This window comes from Montipora capricornis, chromosome 8, assembly GCF_036669925.1.
Source record: "Montipora capricornis isolate CH-2021 chromosome 8, ASM3666992v2, whole genome shotgun sequence".
Lineage (NCBI taxonomy): Eukaryota > Metazoa > Cnidaria > Anthozoa > Scleractinia > Acroporidae > Montipora > Montipora capricornis.
The window spans coordinates 20,164,823-20,189,938 of record NC_090890.1 but is presented as its reverse complement, the minus strand read 5'-3'; the positions used below and the strand labels follow the sequence as shown (position 1 = coordinate 20,189,938).

General features: G+C 39.9%; 1 protein-coding gene across 4 annotated transcripts in view; it reads left to right on the top strand.

The window, feature by feature from the left end:
- Positions 1-25,116, top strand: part of LOC138014356 (peroxisomal membrane protein PMP34-like) — a 69,215-nt gene that overhangs the window by 14,067 nt on the left and 30,032 nt on the right. For 3 of the 4 annotated variants that reach the window (XM_068861413.1, XM_068861411.1, XM_068861414.1), the window contains exons 4-8: positions 6,313-6,467; positions 7,163-7,288; positions 7,975-8,120; positions 9,710-9,808; positions 18,783-18,844. In XM_068861413.1, the coding sequence (XP_068717514.1) occupies positions 6,313-6,467; positions 7,163-7,288; positions 7,975-8,120; positions 9,710-9,808; positions 18,783-18,844 (588 nt within the window). The remainder of the gene's footprint in view (positions 1-6,312; positions 6,468-7,162; positions 7,289-7,974; positions 8,121-9,709; positions 9,809-18,782; positions 18,845-25,116) is intronic. The other variant, XM_068861412.1, reaches the window with a different exon arrangement.

Genomic DNA, 25,116 nt, shown 5'->3' with positions numbered 1-25,116 from the left:
CACATCTGCCAACGCTTTGGTTTCGCCACTGCATGTTATAAATCAGGATTTTCATTGAACTCTGTAAGAATTGAGGTTATTTGAAGCCTCATGTACATGTATACAGAAATCCCCTCCAACGACACTCAACACGTCACAGCTGTTTTTTTTTTGTTGTTGTTGGGAAAAGTAGTTTTGTTTATTGAATAGAGGGAGGTAAAACTTTTATATATTGCCTCAAGGGGTCAAGTGAATTGCTTTTAAGCAATGAAATCACTGCCTCGTAATTCTATTGTCCACTTTGCTGCACCGAACAGAGTCAACCGAGATTATAACTTGGATGCATATGCCCTTCAGGTGTTCCGAGTAATTACCCAATAACTCAATTTATTTTGACACATATGGCTATAAAACCAATTTACAAAGATAGTAGAACATGGATTTTGCAACAATGTAACGTTTCAGTCAGTTTATCCCAATATCAATGAGGTGCAAAAATTTTTTTTATTTAGGATCCTTTCATTCGCTTTTGTGGTCATCATGTTTGCCCTTTGCGAGATTTTAGGTTCATGTGTTTACAAGTTTGTTTTGCATCTGGAGGATGTTTATATTTTCAGTTACAACCTCTCCCTAACTTTTATCCAATGAAATCCCAGCGTCCTAATTCTATTGTGCATTTTGCTGCATCGAACAAAGTCAAAGGTTGTTCAGATTTGCAAATTCTTCAATAACTCCGTGCGATGGATACTTTCTCACTTTGTGCAAGGCCTCAAGTGCCATTTTGTGCAAATGCGAAAATTTTGTCCTCCTATTTGCGGTTGATGAAGCAGCTCGCTTCCTTTTTCCTATAAAACTAAAACAAAACGACTTTAATATGCAAAGCGACGGAGCACTCATGAAAAAAAAACATTTCTATGAACGATGTCAGCGCAGTACACAAGGCATATAATATGGACTTTGCAACGGAAGTAGTTTTGCGAATTGATCAAATTACACGTGTTCAAAAGTGATTCGTGTACCTTGAATCTTTCCCTCAGATCCCCGAGGGGATCTTCTTGCTGTAGCCAGTTCTTTATTCTTCGGTAGGACTCTCTTCCTTCCTCCGACAGTTGTTCAAAGGTCTTAGGTTTGTTGAGAATTTCGGATCCTCTACCCTGGTATCTTTCCAACACGTGGGCTGCAAACTGCGCGATGGGGATTTTGTTCAGGCGCAGTGCTTCTTGGCTAACAAACACCCACCAAAAAAAATCGATAACCACGTAGTCGATTCTTGTCAGCGAATTTGTTAGTTTCATTTTCAGACTGATTGGTTACTGTTCAGTAGTTTTGTTATTACATAAAGAGTTGGGAATGGGTTGAGTGAAATATTGCACAATTGAGAATCATCTGTATTTGTGATTAGCACTTTGCGCCTCGACATTGTCAACAGGAATTTCACTGAGATACAAGGAAAATTTTCGTCTAACACAGCTAAAAGAATCACAAACGAAAAAAATGGTACAAGAAAGCAAGAAGTGTCTTTTGTGCGCATTATAATAGTCGATGAGTAATCGATGGGTCATCGATGAGTAATCAATTACATCAATGAGTAATTGATGTGATCGATGAGTAATCGATAGGCCACAAAATTTCGGCCAACTGGAAAACATGGACTGGACTCTGGACTGGACTTTGGACTGGACTCTGGACTGGACCCTGGACTGGACTTTATTAAACGAAGTTAATATTTAACCAATAATATAACGATTAACCGTTTCTATTTAATTATTAACCAGCGAGAATGAGAATGAGAATGGATGTCTTTTTCAAAGGGAACATAAACGAAAAATCTAACAATGCTGCCCAGTAACTTTCAATCAAGTCAAGCTACTATTACGTGAACACTGTGACGACGATATATCTCATGGGTGCGCTGTCTAAAGAATATAAGGGTGCGTTCGATTGACCCTATTCCGGAATAAGAATACGCGGAGTGATGATTTAAAACGGCATGTTTGGCGTTTTGAAGCAACAAGGATAAGAAAGATATGTTTGAAATAGCATTTTAGCAGGTGTTTGACAATTTTGATGTGAATCTTCATCAAAACGAAGGATTTTTAACTTTTATTCCACGTATCCTATTCCGGAATACGGTCAATCGAACGCACCCTAAGGAATGTAGTCCAATTCAATATATTCGATATGTTAAGCGCGATCGCTTTGCGCACTATTTCTACAATTGAACCAGCTAGAACTGCAAACTAAGCACTTCAGTTGTTTACAGCGGTAAATTAACGTTACAAACCCCGCCACTTATACGCTTTGCTACGATTGCTTTAACGCTGCGAAGTTTGAAGTCATCACGTGACAGTGTTCACGTAATAGTAGCTTGACTTGATTGAAAGTTACTGGGCAGCATTGTTAGATTTTTCGTTTATGATCCCTTTGAAAAAGACATCCATTCTCATTCTCATTGTCGCTGGTTAATAATCAAATAGAAACGGTTAATCGTTATATTATTGGTTAAAGATTAACTTCGTTCAATAAAGTCCAGTCCAGGGACCAGTCCAGAGTCCAGTCCAGAGTCCAGTCCAGAGTCCAGTCCATGTTTTCCAGTTGGCCAAAATTTTTGGGCTTCGATTACTCATCGATTACTAATTGATCATCGCCAATTATCAATGACTAATCAACTGATTACTCATCGATTACTCATTTATTACTAATTGATGTCATTGATCATCGATTAGTTATGTCTGGAAAATTTCCACATGAGATGAATTCCCACAAAAGCAGTCAAGCTTTTGTGACCCCTGAGTCATGTCGAGCGGCGATTGGCATTCACAAAAATATTTTGATTTTGTTATTATTCTACAGAACATGCACTGTCATAAACAATACGCCAAACACTACATTTGCTTGATAAAATATAACAATGTGCTTCACAATTTGTGTTTTAAATTATTAAAATGTTGAACTGTGTGCAGCTGGAAAAAAATATCTTAACGACAATTTGCATGAAGTTTTTAAAAAAACTGCCCACTTGCTGTACAAGCATGCGACTTAAGAATCACTTTGTTTAACGTTCGAAAGAAAAACGAAAATCAAAGAACAAACTATAATACATGCACATGTTCATACAGTTTGAATTGAGGTCGTTGCGTGACATAGAAAACATGACAGTAGCTGATCGATTGCTGAACATGTATGTTTCCCATGGATAAACATTTTGCTTGTTTTCTTGCTTGGCAAAACCTTATTTTCTTTAAAAGTGGTGCTGAAACTACATGTATTAGCATGCTCACTTGAGCTTGAAGACCTACGTTGCTTCCCCTCCCCTAACACATATTTGGATTCAAGTGAAGCTATGATCCTTGCAGTTATATTTGGTTTACCTCCTCTTGACCCTTCGCTATATTGCAAAAACAACCGCACGTTGTTGCATCTTACTCACAGATAAATGCACTCCAATACCATGTGAGGAATTTTTAATACATTACGAATTGAAGGAAATATCACGGACCGCAGTCGAAACTCTCATCTCATACTTAATTCAGGCAGAAAAAGTGCCATTTGGATTTAGGAATCCGCAGATCCCTAATACCATGGATCACAAACTTCCTGACAAATCGCCGACGAAGGGTAAAACTACCTGATGCGATTTCTGATTGACTTCCAATAACAGCCAGTGTTCCACAAGGAACAAAACTTGGTCCAGTTTGGTTCCTTGAATCATGCATTTGGAAGTGCATTGACAATGTCTCTTTGTCAGAAGGGCTTGCAAGAAATAGTAATTTCACTATCCAATCCAGTCTCATTGCCATTGCCCTTTGGGGCTCTAGCAACTAGATGAAACTCATTTGCTAAAAAATGTAAAGAAATGCAGACATGTTTTCTTAAGGAGATTGTGGAACCCATACAATTGAGGATCGACGACCAAGCACATGAACTTGTCACTTCTCATAAAGCACTTGGTCTGGTGATTCAGAATAACTTGAAATGGAATAAACATATCAATGCTATAGCCATAAAGTCATCCAAACGTCTTCACATAATTCGTGTTTTAAGTCAAGGGGATGTAGAGATTGAAGATTTAGTCCCTGTCTACATCGCCCTGATACCTTGTTCTTGAATGTTGTTGCGTTGTATGGCACCATGCCCTTCCAGCTTATCTTTCCAAAGAGGTTGATTGTATACAGAAAAATCAAAATCATTGTACCTGCGCTTCCATACAGAGAAGCTCTTCAGTTTCTTAATTTACCTCAGATTAGAAGAAAGACGTAGTGAATTATTTTTTCAAAAAGATTTCAAAAGGGGGGCCATCAGACGAGGATTAGTTTACACCACCATTATACGAGAAATGCAGAGAACTATATTTATAATACGCAAATGCAGGACTGAAAGACTACTTTGTAACTTCTTCCCAGGTACAAGCTTGACTTAAAATAATCACTAGCCTGCACAGATCATGTAGTTGCATGTACGTCAATTTTTATCCTTTCTATATTAGTAGTTGTTTTGGAATTGTTTGTAATTCGATATTATAATTATTATTGTATCCTAGTCCCTGTTTTTTTATACGATTTGCTTGTAATTTTAGTTCTTAGAATTCTGGTAACAACATTGAAATTCATTACTTTGCGATGATGTTGTGATTAAACCTTACTATTCTACAGTCTCCGAAGACAAACAAAAGATTCCTCAGATGGTATTTGGGGTACCGTTGTACAATCATCTATTAGAATTGAAAATTTGGAAGCGATATCTTATAACCTGTCGGGACAGGAGCTCCGAGAAGTTGTAATTTTGGCGTCAAAATAAAGCCCTAGGAACTCTATTGTAAAGCTTTTGCATGCAGTTCATGGTCTGCTGAATAACTGCGCCCCGTACTTGAAAGACAATTATGTTGAGCCAATCAGCGTTCGGGCACGTGCTAAGGTAGCAGATTGCATAATTATATGAAATGGATCATATATGAACTTGCAATATGAAATCAAGTGAAGCTATGATCCTGGCAGTTATGAACGCAATTTTTGCAAATTGCGTAAAGAAACCTGAAAAGTTCAGAACTTCAACGGGGTTTGAACCCACGACCTTGCGATACCGGTGTGACGCTCTAACCAACTGAGCTATGAAGCCACTGACATTGGGAGCTGGTCATTTGTGGGTTCCAATGTTCCCGTGAGGAATGAACAAGGATGAAATGATATATGAAATGGGTCATAAATGAACTGCAGACTGCGAACTGCCTTCAAACCCCGTTGAAGTCCTGAATTTTTCAGGCTTCATTACGCAATTTGCAAAAATTGCGTTCATAATTGCGAGGATCATAGCTTCACTTGATTTCATATCCGCAGTTCGTATATCATCCATTTCATATTATTTCATCGTTGATTAATTCCTCTAGGGAACATTGCAACCCACAAATGACGAGCTCCATCGTCAGTGGCTTCATAGCTCAGTTGGTTAGAGCGTCGCATTGGTATTGCGAGGTCACAGGTTCAAACCCCGTCGAAGTCCTGAATTTTTCAGGTTTCTTTACGCAATTTGCAAAAATTGCGTTCATAATTGCGAGGATCATAGCTTCACTTGATTTCATATCCGCAGTTCATATTATAAATGAAGGCTGTCAGTTGACACCCGATTCTTTCTACCCTGCGAGCAGAGTCTCCTTCGATCTTACTAGATAAGTCGGGAAGAGGAAAGTAGACTCAGCACGCCGCCTCCACATTTCGTATTGAGCATGCGTTAAAAATTTAACGTATTCGTCACGCGTGACCAGTAGCCACAAAACCACAAAACGAAAACAAACAGTCGGGATATTTTCCAACAACTCTGGCAAACACACGACAATCAAGGAATCATTTCATTGGAAACTCAAGATAGTCCATACTCTTAAAATGCCATTTCATTTTTTTACTGAAAAAAATTAGGTTTCTGTCAGACTAGTTTCTGTAACCGACACACATAGGAAAAACTCATGGAAATTCTAACAGTTAAAATTGCCACACTGTTGTAAATTTCAAAATATTGATGACGCGTGGCGATTGATCATACGCAAAAATAAAAAAACAGGTTTGACAAGTTGAAACTGGACTGACTCATCCAATTCTTTGGATGAGCGGCAAATCAAAGAATGTGGAGGCGGCGAGCAGAGTCTACAAATTAAACAAGTGTAAATTAAACCTAATCAGTTTCCAGCTTGGCAACACTTGATGCAATCTGATTCCATATTAGATGTATGTCATACGGTATATGAGCTCTTAACTGAGATTGAGTGAAACAATCAGGAAGCTAGAATAATTCTTTGAGATATCCGAAGTCAAAAATTCAATATTATATATTATCTTTTTTCAGGGAGTCTCTATACCGAGGTCTTTTTCCTGTGTTGTGTAGCCTTTTTTGTTCAAATTTCCTTTACTTCTACACATTTAATGGCCAGAAGGCGGTTTTTGTTGGAAAGGGTATGACATCTTCATCACTCCAGGATTTGCTGTTTGGATATTTAGCAGGTATGAATAAAATGATTCATTAATAGTACTTTCCAGAAAAGGTCTGACTCAGTGTTGTTAGATTATTTTTTTTCTTTTCCTAATAGTGCCAAAAGTTAAGGGACACCTTAAGTTGGCTAAGGAAATCTGGCTTAATTAATGAATCAAGTGTAGATGACCCTAATTTGCTCTTTGGTGTGACCATAAAAATTATGCTATGCAAACTTTGATGATATTGCAGCGACGGCTGGCTTTGGACAGGAGATTTTTGATGCAGCGATCTAATAAAAAGGCGTGTCCTAGAAGTTGATCACTAATAGTTTAAACCAGTCCTTCCTTTTCACATCTGACAGCCTCTGTCACTGGTAACAGCTGGGTGCAATATTGATGATATGTGTTTGAATGCACAGAGAGATAGTGGGTGCCCAGGTCCTTACATGTATGCCACTTTCCTCTGTAAAAGCAGTGTGTGAACCCACCTTTGTGACCAATAATAAGTATTTGTTGTTTACTAAAACTCTACATGCATGTAACGCTCTACACAATATTACGGCCTCTGCAGACAGTCAGGGGATGTCAAGTCGATGATGACTGCAAGAGGAGCTGTGGGGTTAGAGTTGGATTTGAAAGGTTTGAACCGACTTGAAAGTCGGTTTGACTCACTAGTCATGCGAACATAAAAAGGGTTGCACCTTATGGCAGTTGATATTTTTTAGGAATAGTTAATGTTTTGATGACGACTCCACTTTGGGTAGTAAACACTCGCTTAAAGTTACAAGGAGCGACTTTCAGAACTAAAGGTTTAGAAGACAACAAAACGAAGAAATACAAAGGAATTATTGGTAAGTCCACCTTTACTGTAATTCTAAGTAGCAAATTACCTAAGTCAACAATACTAATATTTTAACTATTAAATTTGATGCAAATCATTCATTGTGGATGTGACCTGGTGTTCATTGTTATTGTACCTGATGAAGGCACTATTTAATTCTATGCAGGCTTTTTCTAATAAGTTGATTTACCATTAATTATTATTTTTATATGTAGGAAGGAATGAGAATTGAGGTGGTGTCTGGAAAAACCCCCAATTGATTTGCTCCTTATTGTGTTAAACCTTTGATTCATGCACCTCTTTAACTCTTTCTGCAGTGCTTGTTACGAACGTGTAATGGACAGTATGATGATAGCTGGCTTTGTATTCTCATATTTTACACAATGATTCATTCATCACGGGAACATTAGAACCCACAAATGACCACGTCCAATGATCAGTGGCTTCATACATGTAGATCAGCTGGTTAGAGCGTCGTACCGGTGCCCTAGCGAATTTGGACCCCCGGGGACTAAATCTGCTAGCACCCCTTCGCGGATTTAGACCCCCCATATTACAGCTTATTTATTTAACTGTTTATCGATACAGAGTTAGATTTTGGTGGCCACTGTAGTCAATTTACCATATCAACCCAGTTGATAAACACATTTCTGTGTTAATTTGAGGACTGGTTATTACCTGTGGACATTTTTATAGATGGATTGCAAAAGGTCAGCCGTGAAGAAGGCTTGAGAGCCTTGTGGAGTGGCACAGGCCCATCTCTTATCCTTGCTGGAAATCCTGCCATTCAGTTTATGGTTTATGAAGCAATTAAGAAGTTTTTAATGGGTGACACTAAGAAGGTAGATTAACTGATTCGATAGCTTTACACTTATTTCTTCATTTTGTGCAATTTTATGTGGTAAGTTTTGTCCTCCAACAAGTTTTCCACTAGTCATCCACTTCGCATTTACTAGCATTTATTTGCTTGGAAAAAAAAACCTCTTTAGAAGAGCGTTATAATCACCAAATTATTTGTTATCATGGTGTGTGGCCTTTTATGTTAATTTTTCTAAGCTTCAGTGTTAACTTAAATGAAAAGTTGGAAAGATCAGCGTAGTTGCAAAGCCGGAAGCGGGACACTTGGTAGATCAAGTACAGCGAAGTCGCACCTTGGTCATGTCTTCGAGTCCCCTTCAAGCCTGGATTTTCTCGCGCTTCCTTTGCAAATACGATGATCTTTCAAACTTTTCATTTTATTTCTATACTTTTACCCTCAAAAATTTAAATTACTGCGATTTCCATAATTCTGCGGAATCTCACCTTCAAGCGCTGAGAGCCAAACTGCACTTTGTCTTCCATCAATCAAATTTCCGAGGATAGCCGGGAAGATCGTTCCTCCTCCGGAAAGGGAATTGGAGTTTTTGTTTAGGTCACAGCTCGAATACCATTATCTTATCTTTTTAGGGGTTCTATAGTAAAACAATGTGCACAGATTCCATCGCTTTCCATTGGCGTCGAGTTCGAATGAACGAATGTACCGTGGAACCAAAGATGCTGATTTGTAGGTTATGTCACGCATCGGCATCCGTGGTTTCCGGTCAACTCTCGGCTTGGCGTCGGAAGTTTGATTGATGGAAGCCAAATCGCAGTTTGGCCGTGAGATTCCTCAGAATTATGAAAATCCCAGTAAATATTTTTGGCGACGAGTCAGCCGAGCGAAGACGCGAGGCTGACAAGGCGGCAGCCTTGATAGAGCTGAAGCGCGAGAGTGTTGTGTTATTGTATGTTCCTGTTCAAACAATACAGCAGTACTTTCAATATAATAATTTATTGCAAAACACGTTGACATTTACATTGCTGTTAGAGATACAAAGTGTTTTACTTACATTTCTATTATTATTACATGTTATTATTAACTTACATAAGTTGAGTTGCAGAGAGTTGCAGTACTTCGAAATAAGAATAATACAACTACTATTGGGTTCCAAAAATGGCACTCTGATGGAAATAAGCAAACTATGTATTATATTGACTGTCTGGTTGGCACTTCTACATGTAGTTTATGTGAAATAGTACTCGACAATTTGCACAATAGTGCTCGCAAACATGTCTCCTTGGGTATAATTTATTATTACCTGTCCCTGTAGGTCTCAGAAAGATACCTGCTAACGATTTCGCGAACTGTGCTTGCGTTTTTTCGTAAAATAGTCCAATTACATGCATTCATTTTGTGCTCTATCGAAAAAAAGAAACACTCATTCCTTAATATTTTTGACGGAAATCGCACATATTTCGCATTGGAACGTTAGTTAATTCTGGTATGGGGCAACTTCAGAAAATCCTTTTGTCTTGTTCGAGCAATTTGGAATAAATAAGCGCTTATAGTGTTTTTTCACAGACTAAAAATCTGGTTTGTCTTTGAAAAACGTTATTTCTTGATGTTTTGTAGGTTTTACGCGGTAGACAATATTTTGTTTTGGGTGCAATTGCGAAAGCTGTTTCTACAGTTCTGACATATCCATTGCAAGTGGCTCAATGCAGACTGCGGGTTAGTTGATCATACTCTTATTTAATTATTGAGACAATGTCTGCTGTGATTGAATAATCATACTTGACTTAATTGCTTATAAATCCAAAAGATACTGAAAGTCCGGGAAGGGCTTGAGAAATTACCCGGGGTGTGGCGGCTTATGCAATGCCATTGATGACGTATAATAATGAGGATTTATCTTTTTAAGTCCTTTGTTTCAGTGGATTATGTAATCGTTAAATCCTCCCTTTCGTCACGTTATTTATATATATAAATCCTCTTTTCAAATATTCATTCAGTGTTTAGCATTTTGCCCCCGCAAGACGGAAGGCATCATTAGATCGTCACTAAAGTCCGCCTAAAGTATATCTTGGGTATTGATGAGCTAGAAGCGCGCGAGAGAGAATTGTGTTTCCTTTGTTGGCTTTTTCCACTTAATTTTCCCTTCTCATTTTCCTGTTCAGGGTGAAAATGTCAGAAGTTATTGTTTATACATACATAAACATATTTGTATGATTAATCGGTAATTACAAAATAATTCGATCAGTATTTCTTCCGGGGAAATAATTCTGACTTATAAATGCGGTGAGAGCTAAAATTAGAGCATTCAGCATTATTCGGATAGTCAACGGGTCAACTTAGGTTTTTTTTAGCAAAGCGATCGTTTTGACAGGTTTTGTTGACACCCTTTAAGGATTGATATCGCAGAAAGCTCCTTCAAAGAAGTATAACACATGGAAACCTTTTCAAGAAAGGTTCTTCGACGGAGTCGAATAACCTGTTGTCAACTATTGTTTCATGTAGATTATTGTTGTAAATGGCCTCGGTGAGGGCACATGAATGTATATTTAAATTTTGTTTCAAGTTTTCCACCGGTTACAAACAATTACGTAGCTAGCTAAGATGAAGTTCACCTTGGCCTTCATCCTCAAACACGTACTCCCACGGCGCCCCAAGCTCAGTGTGAGCATGGCCGACAAAAATATAAGGATTTGTATGGGAATCCCGTTAAAAGGGTTAAGAAGATAATTATATGAAAAAAAAAATCTCAATGCAAAAGCCTAACCTTATTACCGTTGTGGATAGCTTCATTCCTGTGTGGTTATTTTCCAGATCCGACGCGATGTGAGCCATTTTTCAATTTCTGGGTTGTCAACGGTTATAATAAAATTATAAAATTAAACGATTAGGATTCTATCCTGTCATGAGTCAACTAGAGTGGCACAGGAAGACAATAAAAGGAACGAAGGAAAAGGGAGGGTGGGATACGGGCATGTGACTCCTTCGTTCCAGACTGATGACAGGATAGAATCCTAATCAAACTTCAACTTACAGGTAAGTCTCGTTTAATTTTATAATTCTATCCTGTTAATCAGTCATTGTCACTACGGAGTCACATGAGATTTCAAAGTCCTGTGCCACGAATCCAAAAATAGAGATATAAAGAGGCAAATGTAAAGAAGTCTCCTTAACGTTATTGAACAGTCAAGCAAAACAAACTTCAAATGCAATGAGCTGCATTTGCAACCGTTGATTCAAAAACATTTGTTGCAGATACTGCTGTAAAACCATAGTCCCAAAATTAACAGCATGGTCAACAGGCTTCTGATAAACATTTCTCAAAGGTATCAGAGTTAGACTATCCTGCAGCTTTCATAATTTCTGTAATACTGAAACCCTTTGCTTCACATGAAGAAGTCGATGCAGATCGGGTGCTATGACTAGTGTACATAGTGACATCGATACCTGCAGATTTCATGACTCGTTTGGTCCACCTAGAAATCATACTCCTTGATACAGCTTTATGAGTCTTTATGTAACTAGTCAAAAGTTGTGATTGGCTATTTCTTAGATCCGTAGTTTTACTAAGGTACTCCTTAAGGTGTTCAAACACACAAAGTTTCTTGTCCTCCTCAAAAGCGTGCAGTACGATTGGTTCCAAATGTGCTCCATGTTTAGATAATTTTAGCTTCTGCATGACTGTTATTCTGTACTTGTCGTCAAATGCTTGAATGTAGTTCACATCCAACGAATGTATGGTTTGCCCCACGCTGAGCCGTAGTCAAACATAATAACATTGTGAGCCTTAATGAAAGGTCTTTGAATGACAGCTTACAAGCAAAATCAAAGGTCTTAAGAAAATGAAGTACAATGTTAACATCCCAAATATGATTGTACTTAGGGAGGGCTGAGTGGCCTCAATTCATAAATCCCCTTTAAGCATGCAGCGACAAACTAAAGGATGTTCCCCAAGTTTGCTGCCATCATTCAGGGTGACAATTGATGATAACGCAGAACGGGCCTAGCCTAAACCGGAACGAAACAGTGTCATCAAAAACTCAACACCCTGGTTTATACCAGGCCGAAAACATCAACAGCATTCTCATTACTGTAGCTTAGTTATTTGGTTAAATATGTTTGGTATTGCTTAGTAGTTCCAGTTCTCCATGACGCCATTAGAACTTCCTTAGCACTTAGTGATGGATCATAGGTATCTAAGCTGTCCCTGATTAGAGACAAACCATAAGATTGAGCTTGTGCCACAGAGGGTGAATCTCCTCGGGATGGCTTGGAAGCCTGAGGAGATCCTTTTTGGCTTTCAAGATTACTCTTTCCTTCATCAACATTTGTGTTGCTTTGAGATACCACTCTTGCGTGGGCCAGTCTGGGAGGTTGCAAACACCTGTGGCTTTCTCTGCTACTATTTTTCTCAGGACAGCTGGGATCACACTAAAGGGAGGAAAGGCATAGAACATTAGTGTAGACCAATCCAATGTAAATGCATCTACGTCAAAGGCGGATGGATCGGGTTTGGATGACACATCTTGGAAACTGGGTATTGATACGTGACACGAACAAGTCAATTTCCTGGATAAAGTCTAACTCGTTTAGTGCATCTTCAATGTAGAAAGGATGGCGCTAACATCCATTCTGCTTCCTTTTCATTGCGGTGAGATTCAAAGTCAGCAACAAAATTTTGTGTACCGGGTATATGAGCTACACTTATCCAGATGTTTCTTTCAAGGCACCATTCCCAAATTTCCTTTGCCATAAAATTGCAAGAACGAGAATGGCTGGTTCCCATATGATTGATTGCACTAACAGCTGTTGGGTTTTCAGTCATAATTCTGATGTGAGTATTAGATTTGTCATTAGCAAAGGTTTTCAAAGCCATGAGACTCGTCATACGGCCAATTTTCCCCTGTGGGAATGTCATCCAGTACGGCACCCCAGTCTAGAAGAGAGGCATCGGTAGTTATTTTATACTGGGGCTTGTCATGTGATGTGCATTTTCTACATTAGCTATCCACCATTGCAATTTTTTTATGCCTCCTTAGATAAGGACATGTATGCATCAAACTTACCTCTATTGGTTTTAAGGGCTTGGGATTTGCCACCTTCCAAATTCCTACAGTATAAAGGCCCATGCATAACCTCAGGAAACCTGGCCACTATTTGACCAATCACCCGTGCCACTTGTCGATTGATTACCTTTGGGTCTTGTAATAAGAGCGCACAAGACCGCTTCAAATTGACTGCTTTCTCCTTTGTCAACATTACTGTCGTAGTCAACGAGTTTAACACGAAACCAAGAACAGCTATTCTCTGAGTAGGCACCAAGACTGATTTTACTGGATGTACTATAAATCCCAATTTCTCAAGTAGTAAAGTAGTTTCAATTACATTCCTGAATCAGATGCAATTTGATAAGTGCAGCGTTACAGATAAAGATCATCCAAATGAGCAAGAGATTATGACCCTTGGTATGTAAGTGTGCAAAGGCTTGTTTCAATAACTTGGTAAATTTCCTGGGGGCTCAAGATAAGCCATTTGGTAAACAAGTAAATTGAAAAACCTGTTTCTTCCATTTGAAAGATACGAGCTTACGATCAGATGCTGTGATAGGGACTGACTAATATGCGTCCTAAAGGTCAATACTAGCCATAAAACAATTGGGAGCTAACAACTTAGTGATAGTATGCACAGAATCCATTTTGAAATAGTGGCTCACAATCAATGAGTTGAATTTCTTAAGGTTTAATATCAGCCCGTATGATCCATCTCTTTTAGGTGTAAGAAATGTGCTAGAGAGTATATGATGAGGGATATATTCAACCCTTTCTATATTACCCTCTTTTCAACAAGGTTAGAAACCTCTTGATCTATTCTATTTGACTCATGGTCATCAAATTTTTGGGGAGGCAGCCAGTGTTGAACTGGTCTTTCAATACAATTGATATGTACTCCAGACACATCAGACAAAACTTCCTTATCATTATTTATTTCAGTCCAGGCTACAAAATCGGTAGCTATGCAGCTAGCCCTAAAATTGGAACGGGCGTCCTGTAAATGAGATGACAAAGAAGGAAGGAACTGTTCAAAGACACTTACAGAGTTTCGTATCTCTTTTAACCGCTCAATTATTTGCTGCCTGTCCTTTGGCCCTGGGGTTTCTGGTGCCTGAACGGTTTGGACTGGCTTTTCCATAGAAAATTCCTGTTCCGAGATTTGTTACGGTAGTCACTGAACCCACCACGGTCCTGGCCACTGAGGCGGTAGTTCCCATTGGGAAGTTTCTTGTTAGGTGGGTGAGTAACCGAGCGACTAATCTTACTAGCTTCTTTAACATCTTTCAGCTGCTTTGCTATATCATCACCAAATAGATACTGCCGGCACTTCAATGGCGCAAATGAGTTTGTATTTGGACCTGAGGGTTGGCTCTATCTGATCCCGTCTCAACTGGGCTAATTGCGTATTCAAGTTCCCCAACATTGCCAAGCTATCGACAGACTTTGTAATCAAATCAGTATTATTCTGAGTATTATTTGCCAACCAATCTGTGATTGCAAATTTACTGTTGTTATCTTTCGTACAAGCTGCTGAAAGTTGACCACTTTCAGGTCCGCTTTCCTCTGCTTGGAATGCAGTTGTCTCCATATTTCTGGGTTCACCCGAGTGGGCTTCAGCTCAGGACAATTTTCGGGTCGCTTATGTTTTTCCACAATCTCTTTGATTTTTTCAGGGTTACGTTTTCTTTCCACAACGTTTCTTAAGTAGTTCAGCTACATCGGGGTCGATATCATCGCCGGTGGCGTCTCCTTCCTCAGAGGAATCAAGGAGGCTCTTGGGCAGTGTGGTGGGCTTTTTCCCGCCTTCACGGTCAGTGACCTTTTGCGATGAATTTTTTCGCTCGGTGACCTTTTGTATCGATGAATCACAATCCAAATCATCATCATCATCATCGGCATAAAGACTTACATCATCATCTGAATGATAGCACTCAAACCTCTTGATTGGTGGAGAATAATTGTCGTTTGAGCGCGACAGTTCATGAAGGGAGTCTACCGATTGTCGCTTCGCTGGTGGCGACTTTGCATAATCTTCAGTACTTTGCTGTCTAGAACTACACATCATTTCCAAAAGGCTACAATGTAGACATTTTGGCCATATTGTTGTTAATATTTCCAAGGGTCGCCTCTAACCCACTGGTCTCGGTTCTCAAACCGACTCCGAGAGAAGAATTCTTATTTGGTTGATCAATTCCCTCGATGGTCGGGCTGGAGGAACCGGGAATCGTGTTTTTCTGCCATTCTAGGCAAAAGCTAAAGATTTTGACAAAAAAATGAAACGAGAATATTGAACGTACCTCGTAGGGGAATAAAGAAATTTGTGGTTGACAAACTACAGTCTGCCACCCCAGTAAGGCTCAGTTTGTCGTCAACGATGGAAGCCGTAACCACTTTGGTGATAAAGCACTCTTTCGAAAGCTGTTTTGTTGCAATATTCACCGCCCGGCGTTGCTCGCAGGACTGCTATTGCGTTGATGATGGGTTGAGATAAAAGTTCAATCTTTGTCAATTGATTCTGACGTGGAATTGTGACCGTGGGAACATTTTATCCAGAAATATTTGACTCCAATTGGTGGCTCCTGAGAATTTAGTCTCCGGCCTTGGGATTTCATTATACCCGTTGACAACCCAGAAATTGAAAAATGGCTCAAATCGCGTCGGATCTGGAAAATAACCACACAGGGAGGAAGCTATCCAAAATGGTAATAAGGTTAGGCTTTTTTCATTGAGATTTTTTTCATATAATAATCTTCTTAACCTTTTTATCGGGATTCCCATATAAATCCTTACATCTTTGTCGGCCATGCTCACACTGAGCTTGGGGTGCCTGTGGTGCTCCAACAAAATTGTTAACCTCTATTTTGTCATCACAAGTTTGTATTTAAAGTTATGAATTTTCTGGAAAGGTAGAAAGATTGTATTGCAGTAGAAGTATTCCTTTGCGCTTTTGAACCTTTCGAGACAATACCTTCGCTTGGCCATTACGTTATTTTTCGCTGCTGCATGTCAACCCCCGAAAAAGACAAATGCTGCACTACAGCTTTGTATTGGTCAAATCAATCGGATTATTTTAATTTGAATCAGTTCGGTAAATTTTGAAATCTTTGTTGCGCAGTTACCATCTAGTTAAGAACATTCGAATGTCAATTGCTGTATATGCCGGCTGCTAACAGTAAACCGAACGAGAGAGGGCCTATTTTGGACTGGATATCGACAGATCGTCGATTTATTTGAAATTCAACGAAGCTTGAAATATATGATATTTGAAATCCTTGTCTCCTTCTGCGGTCATTTGGATACGGCATTACTTTATTTAAATCTTAGGCGCACGACAACTCGTTCATTTGGGTTCTGATTATAAATACACTGTTCCCCGCAAATCTCAAAGGGCACCAAATTTAAGCTTGCCTCAAGATAAAACTAATTAAAGAGTATAAGAAGCGCGTTTTCATTTTCCTCCATCCCACCCATTTTTTGCAAAATACGAAAGCAAGCAACATGGCTATTCTCTTATGACGCGCATACTAGTTCAAAGAGAGATGCAAAAGCAGTCTTGTTTTCAAATGTTGTCTTAGTCTCTTCTGCTTTCTGATTTCTTTAGCCTATTGTCCCAGGGATATTACCAATTTGTTCCTGTAAAGGAACTTCATATTGAGATCTTTCATCAACAACGTCACGAAGTTAGCGAGAAACACGGAGGGAGGTGTTTTTTTCTCATGTTTTCTCTGACGTAAAGGCACCGTTCAATTCTTTACTTCCTGTATTTTTCTCAAATTCAGTTTAATATATAAATTTAGCCAAGCCTAAAAGCGGAGCTCCCGTTTCTGACCACAGAAAGCAATATAGTGTATATGGAAATAATTATGCGTCTGCATAAAGTGCAAAATTAATCGTCATTAGTGTACTAGTGCAGTTTACAGTGATCAAACACCTCTGAGATGACAGCAGTAAACAAACAAGCTTTTTTAACAATAACCAACAATTGTAATCAACAACTAAAACTGAAATTACACGCACAGTAATCTCTTGCCCAACAATTTTCCGTTTGACTGATAACCTTTACATCTTCTCACTTCAGTTTAGAACAACAGCAAAAATCCTACTTATTAAAAAGTCAAGCTAAAAAGTAGTGAATTCGCTTCGACTGGACATCCATTTCATACAAAAAGTTTATAAATGTGATTGTTGAAAAATGCCAGAATCTCTGTCAACACGGAATTGCAAATGTTTTCAGGCCTACTTCGTTCCATTTTATATGCCCCCCCCCCCCCCCCCTTCCGTAAAGATGGCTGAAATCCGTACCCTTGATTTTTTTGTCGGCACCCTTTGAAAAATGAAATCCGAAGGGTTGATATTTGTCGGCATCTTTGGGAAAAATGTCCGAGGGGGCCAAATTTTGTCGGCTTCGTTGGGAAAAAAAAACTCGAAACCCCGTTGTAAAAACCCGCCATCCTGTGGGGGAGTGGGGGTTAAATTTCTCAAAATTTGTCGCCTCTTTTCTCGGTCTCTTTCCTGATCTTTATCCCGTTGCTCGTCACTGATATGATTTCCCGCCAGAAAAACGAGGGTTGCCAAATGTAACGCTGCCACGCGATTTCCCGCCAAAGGAAATTGCCCGAACACTCCCATTCGCAGAGGCTGTCCTGCCTCCCCATCTCCACCCCGACAGTCTGTGCGGAAGGGCGTACGCTGACGTCATAACCAAAATTTCTACGTTATTTCTAGATCTTGCTTCGTACTTGTGTGTTCCACTGTGAACATTATTTTGCATGGAACAAATACTCCAATATTTCTTGGGAACCAGTTTTTTCAGCCGTTTTGACGTAGAAAGAACATAAGAAAATAGCTTTCAACGGCAAACAAAATAAAGAAATGAAATCAAGTTAGCTATCGCCGTCACAGGGACTTCGCAGCGGTCCCCCATCCAGGTACTAACCTTATTCGGAGGAGCTTAACTTCAGCTGACACTTAGACTAGCATCAACGATTGTGATCTTTGTGTTAAATCGCACATGTATCTTTCCGAACTTAAGACACTTGAAAAAAAAAAAAAAGAAAAAAGCAAACTAACAAAAACCCGGTGTCTAAAGTGGCCGCTAAAATCGATGTCACTTTCGATTTTGCGATTTTACTTGTACGAGCAAAATTGAACTCTGATTGAAAGTAACAAAAATATCCCGAAACCTTTTTTCGCTGATGGTAACTTGATATATTCGTGGCACAAAATTTATGGTGTTTTCATCTCGCAAATTTTGTTGCTGAGGGGAAATCGTTTTATTAGGCCGCAAGTTATTTTCATATTTTTGCTGAATTTCCGAGTTCTTTCAAATTTGAACTTGCGTTTCCTTTAGTTTCTGTTTCGACTGCTACAACAGCGTGTCCGCCATGATCAAACGCTCTACTCCTTACATTCCCAACGACACCAAACTATGGAACGCCCTTTTCATATTCAGTACTGATTTGTTTTGTTCCCTCTTCAACATCAATAGCCTTATGCTAAAGCTACTCCGTTTGTTAATGGTCATTCTTCTACCTGGGCTCTGGAGACATTGAATTCTGCATACAACTATACTTAACCGCAGGGGCAGCTGTAGTGTCTACCATATTAGTTTATGATGCAATTTATTGTCTCTTTTTTTTCAGTCCGGACATAGAACATCAAATGGCAAGTCAGACTTTTTCTCCCAGATGACAAGTCTTGTAAGGTATCTATTGGACTCAATGGTTTGTTTGTTCCTTTATGTTTGGTTTTTGATGGAAATGGAATTGCCCTGTGATTTGGAGGACACAGTTGTATAAAAACCTCGTTCCGCCTTCTTGCTGCCCCGTAGAGCGAGAGGACAGACTGGGGTCAAGCTTATTTTTAGCTAATGTCACTGTTCCTTGGTATCAACATAATTAGCTTTTAAACGCATAACGCAAGGCGCAAAAGAACGAGACAATAGATGCATTGGCGTTTTTTGAGGGGAACACTACCCTGCGGCTGTTTAGCCTATGCGACTTCTGGATTGCGTGACTTAGAACAACCTCACGTATCTCCCCAGCTCTACGCGCTGAGTGGTAAACAGCGCGTGCTGGATCAGACAATAGTTAGCGAGCAATGTACAAAGTCAAACGAGTCAGCAAGCTTGGGGGAAGTCGCTGCCCAGACTTGACCGCCACAGATGCGTGCAAGGCGCTGCATGCCCCCAAGCCAAACATGCGAAAACTGGTCGGTAACAGAAGCCATCTTATGGGCGACTGAAAGGAAAAACGCTCTTTAGAATACGAATATAGAGCTGGTAGCAGTCAGACGTCAGGCGACCGAGTACCTTAATAAGCCAATCGGCACGCCGGCAGCAGCAGCCGTAGATGCAGGCCCAGTGCGGAAGCTTTGCCCCTTAAAGTGCTTGGACGAAAATTCGCTTTTTTTTTTCGGCCTTATTCTGTTATAAAATATGGCGTTGGGTTAATTATGTATAATTGACAAAGAACGTTGACAACAAACCCTCTAACGTATTATTTTTCGGCTCCAAAGTGTCCTAAAATTTGGCCGCCATCACTAAACTTCGTTCTTAATGAGCCCGCAATTGAAAAGCAGATTTCCTAATCATGACGTCAGAGGCTTGACATTCGAGTTCAATTCCTCTGTTTTTATCGAGTTTTGTAAGAGAAGTCTAGCGTCTCCGAGGTCGAGATGTCCGATTATTCCATGCAGTGAATCCAGTGAAAGCAGTCAAGAACAATCTTCCGAGGCCTCAGGGGGACAGTTCTGTTTCAGCGAGCGAAGACGTCTTGCCTTACGACGAAAATGTCAAGCCGATTGCCATGGAGTAAGAAGCGGCTGAATATCGGGAACAAGTAGCCCAAGAAGAAAAGGAAGACGAGATTCTTTGGAGTAGATTCTCTGGAGGAGAAGACGTCAAAAACTGGTTTGAAATGCTCTTTGTTATATTTGTGTCGCTTGTAGACAGGAAACATTTTTCTGGGCCGTTAACTAGTGGAAAGGTTGCTTACACATTTGCACAATCTACGTTGCAAAATCTCAACTTCCAGAAATGTTCATGCATTGAACTAACTACGAAAATTTGCTTGCCTAGAGTTTCTTGTAAATCCTGAAGAGAAGAGTGCACATGCTCTATGGAAGTTGACCGATGCGTTGTAGGAGAATGTAGAATGTAGGAGTTAGGCAGCAGAACAAACTTGTACACTTCAGCCTGTTATACGGCATTTTTTAGGGCCTGTTTACATGGAGATAGGGTGACCCTTCTAGAAGGGGCACCCTCTTAGAAGGGTAACCCTTGCCTCTTGTATTTTCCGGTTTGGTTTACATGAGAGGTAGGGTCACCCTATTCTACACGAAAATGTAAAAAGATGGAATATAGAAATTTTCTTCCAACAGTCTCGGTAAAGGAAAATGAGGTGTCCGCGGAAAAATGAAATTGTCGCGACGCTATTTTTTTTATAGGGTCAAAGTATATATCATATTAAAGCTAACAGATTAAATTATTTGACCGAATCTGCTGCAGAAGCTCCTGCCACTTCACTTTATTGCGAAAATAACTGCACTCAGTTGCATCGAGTCACTAATGAATGCACTCCAATACCGTGTGAGGAATTTTTGTTATGGTAGGAATTGAAGGAATTATCACGCACCGAAGTCGAAACTGTCATCTCTTACTTACTTTGGGCAGAAAAGGTACCATAAAATCAGTCTCCGAAGACAAACAAGAAATTCCTCACATGATATTTGGGGTGGTGTAATCATTTATTAGAACTGAAAATTTGGAAGCGATATCTTAAAAGTCCGTCGGGACAGGAGGTTCCAGAAGTGCAGTTCACGGTCTGCTGAATAACTCCGCCCAAATTTACCTTTACCGAGACCTTAAGGCTATGGTGGGGAAGACCGACCACCATGGCGCTATCCCGGAGAAGTTGAGCAACAACCGGCCTGGTAAGATAGCGGCCGGATTGAAAGCGCAAAAGTGGTCCCTGAGGAGGCGTGGTTAGGAGGAAATATCTACGCATGACCATAACGGCGAAAATGGAGGAGAAAGTACGAGCGAGCGTAGACGATTCATGCAGGTAAAATGTTAAGAAACGCTTTTCCCCATAGCTGTAAGCGCGATTAGTTTTCGTATTCGAAATTTATGAGGGAACAAAGCCCTGGAGCGAAAAAAGAAGTCTGGCCAACTGACAAGCGATGTCTACCACTCCTCTTGGAAGTGGTACAAGTTGTTTAAGTTTCTTGTCACGGTTATCGTCCACAATGCCGCAAAGGGCTTTGGCACAGTGAAAATCAAGTTAACGGAAGATGATGATAATGAATCCCCGGCCATAAATCCAACAAAGAAGACAAAGGAGGACTTCAACCGAAAGAGAATGTCAGTCCTTGATAGAGCTGTCGGAATATTGAAAGAAGTAAATGAAGGGCCATCAACAGCAGTGGAACTCTCTGAAGAAGACGCGTTTGGGATGGTGGTCGCAAGAACACTAGCTCGCTTGAGTCCGCGAGGAAGGATAAACGACATCCTGTTTGAGGCTGAATTTCATGGCTCAGAGAAAACCACTGGCCACGTGGAGTTGAGCTCATACAACCCAATATATGGAGCTCCGGTTGCTAGAGCGGCTGAACAGTACTTCTCTAGTCAGTTTTCCACCTTTTAAACATTTCGAGATGTTTAAAAGAGTGGTTTACATTGTTCTACATGACTCCATTTTTTATGCTTTGTGGAGATCTTTGATATGCCGGACTGCTGATACTGATACATTTGGATAGAAATACCCACAATTTTTTATGTAAGAAAAGTCAGATGCTCGAAAAACCACCCATGCAGGTCATGTTTGTAATTGAAAATCAGTGAAAAAAATGAATGGATGCTTCAGTTTTCACACATATGTAGCTGTGTTTACACTGAGCCCTTTTCACTCATGTAAAATTGGTTTTCCCTCGGTAAGTTTGCCTAGAGTTGTTATTTACCTGGGTAAAGTTGATACATGTACCAGGGGTATTTTTTTTTTCTGCTTCGGCATATCTGCCATTTCCCAATGAAGGTAAAATCGGACTCACTGACCACAGCCTATACAATCAATCGTTAGACTCCTTAGGGGCAAACGTAATTCCTACTAATTTATAAATTTATTACATACTTACAGTGTAACATAATTTGCGAACAACATGATCAGTGCAGAAATACCATGATTTGCCAAATGTTTGATGTCACCGATAATAATTTAAGATACTTCAGGGACATGACTTTCTTCCACATACAAATGTGCATAGAATGAAAGTCAGAACAATAATTTGCTTGCATAATCAACTAGACAATGAGATTATTGCTGAGTGAAAATTGTCTGTGCGTATCACACATCTATTGTCTGACCATAAAATAGGATTCACAGTGGTATCTTAAGTTTAGCTAGTTGCTGTAACAATATGACAACTTTGAATTTGATAGACTGTCAATGTTCAACATGTTTAATTTATGGAGTCTAGTTAGTCAACTGCTGTTTTAGTCACCAGAATGATACAAGCAACTTCAATAAGTTAGAGTAAACCCTGATTCTTTTCATTGTCTTTTGCACCTCGGCATGTTTTATAATATAAGTACATGAAATTTTTGTGGCTTTTACTTTGGTGAGTTTTACTCTTTTTTTAAACAATTGCCTGCGGAAAAAAAATGCTGCAAAACTATGTTACCCCCATAAATGTCTTTCTGCCATTATAGAAACCAGCAGGTGAATGTTATCAATTTCAGACTTTTTCAATAAGCAACCTCAAAAGAAGTTGCATGCTGTTTACGGCAGTTAAAATAACGGGACCGGTATTTACATTACTGTGAAGCTCAGAACACCACGAACACCAGAAATATATATTGAATGTTGTGTAGCAAGGAAAAAGCCAATTAGGCATGTGAACTGAATAGGCAGCAAATAGCAACGGTAATTAGTTTTTGGTTTCGAGGTTTGCTGGCCTGTTCTGAAATTATTGTGATTAGTCAGTACACCTTTTAGAATCAAATCAAATTGTTCATGATTTTCTGAGTTTTACAGTAATATTTTCTAGTCCAAGACATCAACATATCATTCAATCTTCTTAAATTTGATCACATTAACCTAAACATTTGCTGATTCACCACTTCAAATTTGTGTACAAATTTCTTGCTTTATGGTAAGACACACCCATATTTTGTCATTTCTGACTTGAAGGAAAGCTTGTCAATCAAGGATTTCCTAGCCTGTGAACTCAGACAGATTTCCGGCTTTTCATTTTTCGGCAGCGTAAAACAAAAGCCGGAAATCTGTGTGTGTTCACAGACGAATTAAGGATTTCCATGTGTAATACAAACGTCTTGTAACAGATTTCAAAATAATTTCCCACTGCCAGCTAACGTCACCTTCCCAGTTAAAATACTCTTCAGACTCATCCCTGACTCTTTTTGCATGGTTGGATGGATTGTTGCCATTGTTTCAGCTTTCAGCCCATTGCCAAAGGCAATAAATTTTTGGAGGGAGTGCTATCATCTCTCCAGGAACCTGGAACAATTTCACCGGAGGACGGATTGACAGAGTCAATAACATGAGGTGGAACATAAACATCTTTCGATGGTCCTTTGATCAGCCAGTTGTGAAGGGTGACTGGCCATGATGACAGTCTCGACTTTGTTGGTCGAGACTGTCGGTTGGCAAGAAGGTCAAAAACATTTTCCACTATTTTTCGCGCCCGCGATAAACGATAGCGACAAACCCGCCTTTCAAGGTCCAGGTCTCGCTGAGGAGAAAGCTTCGTCAAAAACGGCTTCAGTGAAAAAGCATCGTCCCCTACAATTACGTAGGGGCAGTCTTCTGTTCTGTTTGGTAATGGTTCGGGCAGTGGGAGATTAATTTCCCCATTTTCCAGCGCACTGCAGAGACCAGTTCGATTCCACACTCCTCCGTCTGGACACCAGATTATTTCAAGCAAGAACTATTAATACGATGGAGTGACTCCCTTTGTAGTTATAAAATAGTGAGCCCAGTCCACACGCCTGCATGACAACATGATTCCCGTCCAGAGCTCCCTAGCAATATGGAAAATTCCACCTTTCGCTGAATTTGTTTTCCATCGTTTTCCATTCGTCTACTGTGGACGGGAATTCCAGACACAAGGCTCCCAACTCAGAAAATATGGCCTCGCACACTTCACTCACAATGTACGAGATGGCAGTTCTGCTCACTCGAAACTGGAACTCAAGGGAACGAATGATCTCGCCCGTCGCTAGGAACCTCAGTGTTTGTGCTAATCTCTCTGAGGTTGAGATTGGAGATCGCATTCTTGTGTTCCTTTTGACGATCCTTGGGCTTATCACCTCAACAAGGCGACGAAAGGAGTTCACGTCCATACGCGTATAATGTTTAACGATGGGAGGTCTTCAGCCGCCAATTCTCTTACGATACCTGCATAGGACCCTCTCTCTACTCTTCTTCGCAGCCAATCTCTATCTGGACCTTTCTTTCGGATTCCTTCACCTTTGTCGTCCAAACAATCTATTATCATACACAAAGCAGCTATTTTTTGGCCATTTTACCGCCGACGCCATCTGAAAAGGTCGGACGCCATGTTTACATGTATTGTGACGGTCTATTGTGTCTAGCCCTGGGACGAGAAAATGCAAGCATCCTACCCCAGACTTCTACGGAAGTCAGTTTATTACTATGCGCATACGTAGCTCCTTTGTTTTCCGAAACAATGTTTCCTCGTTTAGCCACCGGGGCAGCAAAACATTTTGTTTGCTTCCCGCTAGTTTAGCCACCCCGGAAACATAACAAGAACCAATGTGTCCGCAACAGTGTTCCCTAGTTAAGTCAGGTCTTTACAAGGTTAAAACGTTTCCGTTCTTAATTGTAATATTTACTTTAGTGATTCCCGCAAAGCGCTATTAAAACTGATCGCGTGGGGTAAAGCTTATTTTCAGTAAGAATTCAATCCCGATTCCTACAGACATAGACAGAAAGGACA